The following is a 9,057-nucleotide window of genomic DNA, read 5'->3' as shown; positions in this document are numbered from 1 at the left end:
TTATGTGAACTTGATAACTCATGCTAGGGAACACATATTACTCCACACTTTTTTAGTTTAATTATTGCTTAAATGCTTTTCAATTCTAGTGTAATTTTATGTAGAGATTATATGTTAACTATGATGGTTTATGCTTCTTCCATAGATGTGTATGCTTATTAAAAGGTCTTATAGTACATACTAGGGAGCATGAATCATTCAACCCTAGATATTAGTTGAATGACTTTTGTATAAATAGATGGATTATCATTGTCTTTAACTAAAGTAATTTTATGTTGAGGTCGTCGTGTGATTGACAATCATTACGCGCTCATATTACATCTGTGAAGGAAATCCGGGAGGAATATAGTATGCCACATGTATGAGGATTGAGTGAAATCAATGCCTTATTATAACGCCCCAAAATTTTTCAATATTTTTGGGCCTAAAAAGAATAATATAAATATATAAATATATATGTTTTAAAAAAAAAAAAAGAAAAAAGAAAAAAAGAAGAATCATCAATCCTCTTGAACGGCGTCGTTTTATTAAGGAAGTATATTTTTTTTTTCCTCGCACGATGTCTTCCACCTTTCGTCTCTCTCATGACAAGTTGCAAATACCCTTACACGTTACAGAGAATGGCTTGAAAAACCATTGACACCTTGCAAAATTTTCAGCCACTTCTTGCCACTTTTCAGTCCAAAGAAACCCACGTTGAGCCCATGCATCACCCCTTAAGCCACGATAGCCTCACTCTTCTCCTATTTAATCACTCTTCACGCCATGCTTCAATGCATCGGCAGAAATTCAGTCCTCAGCCACGTTCAAACACTCAACCCAGCAGGTATTCCTCATTTTCTGTTTCTTTTGTAAAAACTTTTTAATTATGGTGGTTCAGAGTTCTGTGAACTCTCTGCTTTTAAATCAAATGATATGTGTTGAGTTGAAGCTTTGATTTTGATAATAGCTTGCAATTATTTTTTTTTGGCTTTTATTATTATTTCCTATTTCTCTGTTGAACGCCCCGCCCCCTTGTATTTCCCCTGCTTCTCCTTTCCTCTTCTTGTTCTTTTCTGTTTCTGAGAGAGAGTTGGGGTGAGGGGAGCATATAGAGAAGCCGAAGAAGGGAAAGGGGGGGGGGGGGGGGGGGGGGAGACCGGCCGAGTGAGGGAGGTGGGGAAGAGAGAAGACCCAGCCGGTGGGCTAGCCACCGGACTAGGCGGACGGTACCGCAGGGCCGGCAGATCGCGGCCCCGCGCCGGCGACGCCACCGGAGGGCGTTTTTCCGGCGATTTCTGGCTCCCTGTGAGTGTAAACTTCTAGTTTTTTTGATTTCCAGATTATGGGTTGAATGGGTCTTGAGAAATCTTTGAGTTTTGATCTTGTTTTAGTTTGGGTTGCTTGTTATGAGAATTTTGGCTTCTCCTTTCTAGTTCCTTGTTTTCCTTTCTTTTTGAACAACCGAGAGGAAGAGATGAGGGAGAGACCGAAAGAGGGAATAGAAAGAAAGAGCCGGTGGGTGAGCCACCGGTTGGGGTGGACGGGAAGGATGGGCCGGTAGGCCACGGCAAGGCTGCAGGGGGGTCTGATTTTCGGTTTTCTGATGGGTGTTGTTGGATTCTTTTTAAATGTTCAGATTTCGGTATTGTTTATGAGGAATTTTCTCTTGTGATTTTGTGTTGGATACTGAGTAAATTTCCATCTTTCTGTTTGAAATGCTGGAAAAGGATACTGAGTCCGGTTGGTTTTGCTGTTATTGAGAATATTGAGTTTTATTTTGTGTAGATTTCAGTAGCCACAGAATGGGTTAAAGGACTGATTGGGTAAAAAAAAAATTGGTTCAGTTTGTGGTTTGATGATTTCCTGTTTCAGTTGATGCTGGCCGTTTGGGATTAAAGGGTTGAATTTGATTGGATTTTGGATGTTCTCTTTCGGTTGTAATTGGCTAATTAATTGGTTTTATGGGTATGTTGAATGGTCTTATTTCTGGTTGTTGTAGAATTATTTGGAATTGGTGTACCGATTTGGGCTTGGGTGTGAAATTGTTGGTAAAGAATCAGGTAGGTTTTTGAGAAAATTTCGGAGGATAATTTTTAGCAAAACAAATGAGTACTGTAAAATCCTTTTGGTTTGTTCAGTGTAGAAACAGAATGGGTATTGGTTATTTTTTTTATGATTATCTTTTGGCTTAGTTTAAATCAAGAAGCTTGTTTTAATAAAACTGCATGGGTCCCCCATCTTTAGTCAAGCACTTTTGTTAAGAAATGTGTTTTGAAAATACTACACAATAGGAGTCATAGAGAATTCTTGTTCTTAAAGTCAAGGCAATTCTTGTAATACAAACTATGCTGCCTATAATTCCTAAGTGAAGGTTTACCTTCCAAAAAAATAAAAAATAAAAAAAAATGGTAATGCAGGAACAACTTTTGGTATAATATATTACGATATTTTAGTTGCTAGGAATTTTTTTTTACCACTACTTGAATAAGTGATGACCCGTGTGATTATAGAAATTTTAAAATTTCATTGCAGAAACATGTCTTTATTTTAAATCTTTAGTATCATATGCGCCCAATTTAATTATTTCTAATATATATATATAAATCCTTGAAATCTTTTTTTTGTGATCCTAACTAGGTAGAAGTATCCAAAACCTCACTCAGGACCACCAAGGTAAGGAAACACAACCTTAAAAACCTCGGCAAATTTCTAAATAAAATATTTTCAAAGGAAAAATGTCGGGAATTTTCGAAAGACTTTCACTTTAACATTATTTGTTCTATTATCTCAAGTATGAAATAATGAATATGTTATTTGTAATCACATGAATGAATGAAGCTGGTGATTATATGCTATATGTGCACCATGAGAATGAGGATGATGATATATGTGTTACATGCGCACTATATGAACATGATGATGAAATTATGATTGAATACTTGTTTTATGTGCACCACACAAAGTTTTGTCACCCGGTACCATAATGCTGTGATCCAGATCTTATAATGATTATGATGATGGGTAGCGGGGCAACCACACCAAAAGTGTGGGGCTATCGGCCGGGGGGTTCTCACCTAGGGAGCTTTCTAACCCGGCAGCTCTTCCCTGTGACGACAGGATGAGCCATGGGTCCTTCGGGATCGGTCCTATGGACGGGCCCAACGTGCACCGCTCATGGTAAAAATGCGGAATTGGACCAGTGGTAGACAAAACTTACACATTATGAACGATGATTATGAATGCACATTTCTCATTGTTACTGAATTTTTTAAATCTGTAAATTTATTTTATATTATATCTTATGTTTTGTTGTGTTACTTACTGAGTTGTTGAACTCACCCCCTTACCCTTACAATTCTTTTCAGATGGCGCTTCATATCATCATCCTCATAGCGGGCGTACCCATAGGGGTCGCTACCTATGATGATTCACAGTTCTGGCCCATTGATGCCGATCAGTGGGTTTATGTTTGTTTTGATAGCCCGTGATCATAACGTTTAGTCAGGGATTTATTTTTTTGTTTATGTATAGTTAATGACACTGCTAGTCCGGACCAGTTTGGAGATAGTAGAAGTTTCCTCCAAGAAGTAGTTCGAAGACCGGATTGATTTTTTGTATATGAACAGTGTATTATTTTGTGATCCTTGACTATTTGTATTAGCTGAAATGTTACTAAGACTTATATATATATATATATATATATATATATATATAAAATGAAGTTATGTGTATTAATCTACATCTTGTGATTATTGTGTCATTTTTTTAAAAAGAAAAAAGAAAAAAAAAAATAGAATTTGTGGATGATTTTACTTTTCTCAAGTTCACGTATCCCTTTATATTCCAAAACGGGGGCGTGACACTTATACTTTCCTTGTTCTTAAATCTCTCAATTTTACTTGTTTTAGCTTAGTGATAAAACTAAACAAATCATATTTTTCATAATTAAATTAGGTAACGTCTTAAGTATTTCATAACTAAAACAACCCCCCAATCCTTGTAGTACGATACCCTCCTTAGTCCTATGCTGCAAAGTCCCGTACTATTGCGAGTGGTTAAAAATATTAAAATCCACGTAGTTGTGAAAACCGATAAATTGCAAAACCAAAATTCTTATTTTTAATCATCGGTTGGATCGCTACCAATTTTTGGCACCGTTGCCGGAGATTGCAAACGGTTGTTTATGAAGTATTTAGGATTTTATCTAGTTTGATTCTGTTCATATTGTATATTCTGTGTATAAGCGGTTCCTGTTCTGTCTAAAAACTGTTTTTGGGTTTAGAAATTGTTTTGGTTCTGTTTCTGCAGAATTCTGTTTTCTGCAGAAGAAATTCGATCAATCTATTTTTCAAAAGCCAAAGTAATCGATCGATCTCTTTTTCAATCGATCGATCGATCGAGTTTTCTCAGTAGCATCCCATCTGTTGTTTCAAGCCAGAAACTGAATTTTCTTCTTTTATTTTGTCCATAATTGTCAATATTTCATGTTGTTCTTTTTGTGCAAATAATATTCTTTTAGGTTTTAGTAGAATTTGTTGACTGCGGATAAGATTCGATCATGCGACAGTGGGATTCGATCGATCCAATTTTAAATCGATCGAGCGATTTTGACTACAGCAGCAAAAACAGCTGCATCAACCGGAACTCTGCTGAAACCGATATTTTTTATAAATCCTTGTTCTGTATATATTGTTTCATTCTTGTTAGTTTATGTTTGGTCGAAAGTCGTTATGATTGCCTATTATTCCATACGACCTTGACCTAGAGCGGATTCCTAGACGTCGTAGATCCGAACGGAACTCACTTTGAAAAGCCCGCTCTAAAACACCTATGGCTGAAGAACAAAAGCCCGTGTTGTTGAGGGACCACTATGTTCCCACTACATACACCCCTTCTTCAAGCCTTCAGCTGCCGGACATTACGGCAGCTCATTATGAAATTAAGCCCAGCATTATTCAAATGCTCCCATCTTTTTATGGGCTTGATAACGAAGACCCCTATAAGCATATTGATGAATTCCTTGAAATTTGTTTAACCATGAGATTACAGAACATCTCTGAAGATGCTTTGCGTATGCGTTTGTTTCCATTCTCATTAAAAGATAAGGCAAAATATTGGTTGAATTCCCTAGAGACTAACTCCATTACTTATTGGGCTCAGATGCAACACGAGTTCCTTAAGAAGTACTTTACCATAGGGAAAACAAACCAAATACGGAAATCCATAACTGGTTTTTTACAAATAGAGGAGGAACCCTTTCATGAAACTTGGGATAGGATGAAGGACCTTCTACAGAGGTGTACATATCATGCTGTTCCCAAGTGGCAGCTTATTCAGTGTTTCTATGATGGCTTAACAAAGCCTCATAGACAAATGGTAGATGCCTCATGTGGGGGTACGTTTATGCTAAAAAGTGAAGATGATGCGTGGATTCTTTTTGAAAACTTAGCTGAAAATTCTTTACACCATTCATCATCCGGTCGTAGGGCACCTGCATCTAAGAACCAAAGAAGTGAGATAATTTTTGGAGTAAGCCATTCCTTATATGTGACTACTAAGGTAGATGCCTTATCAAGAAAATTAGATCAGATCATGGCTACTGGTTTTGCACCTACAACTGTTTCTCACATTCCACCTCCACAGGAAGTTTGTTCATTTTGCTCAAATCCATCGCATCAGGCAAAAGATTGCTCTGTCATAGGACAATTTTCTAAAGTTCCTCATGAGCCAGTACATGCAGTCATCTCCAGACCGATTAATGATCCATATTCTCATTCATATAATCCGGGATGGAGAAATCATCCGAATTTCTCTTTGCAACCTCCAAGGAATCCAGGACCTTCTATAGGAGTGCATAATCAGGTGCATCCTTTGCCTCCTAATCAATCCTACAATCCAAATTATCGGCCCCATCAATATCATTACCAGTCAGCTGTTCCTCCAAGAAATTATGCTTTTGAGGATACAGTTTTAACTGCACTTGGCAACTTGGAAGCAAATACTCAATTGCTGAATTCTCATTCCCAATCAATTGCCAAGTTAGAAGGTCAAGTTGGACAACTGACAAATGCTTTTAATCAGAGAAAAGAAGGAAAGCTTCCCTCCTAACCAATAGCTAACCCTAAGGGACAATACATGGCAGATGTGAGTGCTTCTGGCAGCACCACCCATGAGCAAGTCCAAGCGGTTACAACCTTAAGGAGTGGAAGGACAGTCGATAATCAGGTTAGGCAGAAGGACACTGAAGAAGATGAATCCCGATCAAATCCAAAGATACCCTTTGAGAATCCAAAAGATAAGTTGAAAACCACTCCCGAGATACCTTATGAGCCTAGAGCTCCATTCCCTGAACGTCTCAAGGAGCCTCCTAGTGTTGTGAAGCAAGGAGAAAGATATCAAGAAATTATGGATGTTTTTAAAAAGGTACAGATCAATATACAATTTCTTGATGCTATCCGACAGATCCCACCTTATGCTAAGTTTCTAAAAGATTTGTGTACTCAAAAGTGTAAGATGAGAAAGCGTAGTCCAAAAAAAAATTCTTTTGGCCGAGCAAGTAAGTTATTTGATACAACACACTGTTGCCCCCAAAATTAAGGATCCGGGTGCTCCCACTATTTCTTGTGTTATTGGAGACTATACCATTGACAAGGCACTCATTGATTTAGGCGCAAGTGTTAATTTGTTATCTTACTCGGTCTATGAGCAATTAGGACTAGGAGAGTTGAAGCTAACGACGGTTGTCTTACAACTTGCAGACAGATCTGTAAAGAAACCTCGTGGTATAATTGAAGATGTACTCATTAGAGTGGATAGGTTTTACTTCCCAGCAGACTTCATTGTTCTTGATACAGAACCTGTCCCAGACCCCGCAAGGCTTATCCCAGTCATCCTTGGACTCCATTTCTTAGCTACGGCTAATGCATGCATAAATTGCAAGACCGGAGAGATGGATATAACCTTTGGGAACATGAAAGTAAAGCTGAACATTTTCAAGGCTTTTCATAATTCGTCGGATACTAATGAGTGTTTCTTATTAGACATGATTGAAGACACACTCCCCCACCTTTTGATTAAAGATCCATTGGAGGCTTGCTTGTCTCACTTTGATATTGAGCATTATGTTGGCGAAGCCAATTCATTACTTGACACTGCGGCTGCAATAGACTTTCCTCATTGGAAAGTACCAAATGAGCCATTACCTAGCACGTCAGGCATCCCTCCTATTCATTCTCTAATCTCCCCACCAAAACTTTAGCTTAAGCAGCTTCCTGCAACACTTAAGTATGTTTTCTTAGGTACAAATGATACTCTCCCAGTTATTATTGCATCTGATCTACAAGATGACCAAGAGTAATTTACTTGATGTTCTGAAGGAACACAAGGAAGCAATTGGTTGGAGTGCTAGAAATTTGAAAGGGATTGATCCCTCCATTTGTATGCATCGTATTCATCTTGAGGATAATGTTAAGCCTTCCAAGGAGGCACAGAGGAGATTGAATCCTAACATGAAGGAAGTAGTAATGAAAGAGGTGGTAAAATTGTTAGATGCGGGTATCATTTATCCCATCTTAGATAGTACATGGGTGAGTCTCATACAAGTGGTACCTAAGAAATCTGGTATCACTGTGGTTGAGAGTTCTACTGGTGACCTAACTCCTCAACACACGACCACTGGATGACGTGTGTGCATAGATTATAGGAGACTCAACTCTACAACTATGAAGGATCATTTTCCATTGCCATTTATTGATCAGATCCTAGAACGTCTTGCCGGCCAAAGTTATTATTGTTTTCTGGATGGTTATTTGGGATATAACTAAGTGGCCGTTGATCCTCAGAATCAAGAGAAAACAACTTTTACCTGTCCCTTTGGTACCTTTGCTTATAGATGCATGCCATTTGGATTAAGTAATGCACCTGCAACATTTCAAAAGTGTATGATTTTTATCTTTTCGGATATTAGAAGCACAAGCAAATTATACCACCACAGAGAATGAGTTACTAGCAGTTATTTTCGCCTTGGACAAATTCCACTCTTATCTTGGATCCAAGATGATTGTATACTCTGATCATGTCGCGTTGAGGCATTTAATGGCCAAAAAGGAAACGAAACCTCGTTTGATTCGATGGATACTCTTATTACAAGAGTTTGATTTAGAGACATGGGACAAGAAAGGATCTGATAATGTTGTAGCTGACCATCTTTCTCGTATATTTCTTGAGTCCTCTCTCATTCCAGTGCATGATTCCTTTCTGGATGAGCAACTGCTAGAGATCACGCCTCAAGGAATACCTTGGTATGCTGACATAGTTAATTATCTTGCTACAGGTAATGTCCCTTCTTATTGGTCTAAGCAAACTAATGATAATTTCTTCAAGCAGATCCGATCCTATTTTTGGGAGGATCTTGAAATTTTCAAGTACTGTGCTGATCAGATTATTCGCAGTTGTGTACCTCAAGGTGAAATTCATAGTATCCTTACGTTTTGCCATACTCTGGCATGTGGAGGACATTTTAGTGCGCAAAAGACTGTGACGAAGGTTTTGCAGAGTGGATTCTTCTAGCCATCCTTATTTAAGGATTCTTTCAAGTTTTGTAAGGCGTGTGATCGATGTCAACGCCTTGGAACAATGTCCCGAAGGGACATGATGCCTCTAAACCCCATCCTAATTGTGGAAATTTTTTATGTATAGGGGATAGACTTCATTGGACCATTCCCGCCATCTTTCGGATTCGAGTATATTTTAGTGGCGATGCACTATGTTTCAAAATGGATAGAGGCTGTGGCAACCAAAACCAATGATCATAAAGTTGTTGTGAAGTTCATTCAGACAAATATTTTTAGTAGATTTGGTATGCCTCGAGCAATTATCAGTGACGGAGGAACACATTATTGTAATAGATTCATAAAAACATTACTTGTCAAATACTCTGTCACTCATAAAGTTGTCACACCTTACCATCCTCAGACAAGTGGCCAGGTGGAATTATCTAATAGGGAGATAAAGAGAATTTTAGAGAAAACGGTTCGGCCGGATCGCAAGGATTGGTCCTTGCGCCTCAATGATGCA

General features: G+C 38.3%; 1 protein-coding gene across 1 annotated transcript; it reads left to right on the top strand.

Annotated features, from left to right (window-relative positions):
• Positions 1–6,117: 6,117 nt before the first annotated feature.
• On the top strand, positions 6,118–7,240 carry LOC133860508 (uncharacterized). Its single transcript, XM_062296097.1, has 2 exons — positions 6,118–6,405; positions 6,581–7,240. Exons 1-2 carry the CDS (start codon positions 6,118–6,120, stop codon positions 7,238–7,240), a joined length of 948 nt encoding a protein of 315 aa, XP_062152081.1.
• The last annotated feature ends 1,817 nt before the right edge of the window (positions 7,241–9,057 follow it).

This window comes from Alnus glutinosa, chromosome 2, assembly GCF_958979055.1.
Source record: "Alnus glutinosa chromosome 2, dhAlnGlut1.1, whole genome shotgun sequence".
NCBI classification, from domain to species: domain Eukaryota; kingdom Viridiplantae; phylum Streptophyta; class Magnoliopsida; order Fagales; family Betulaceae; genus Alnus; species Alnus glutinosa.
This window is presented reverse-complemented; position numbering and strand designations above follow the sequence as displayed.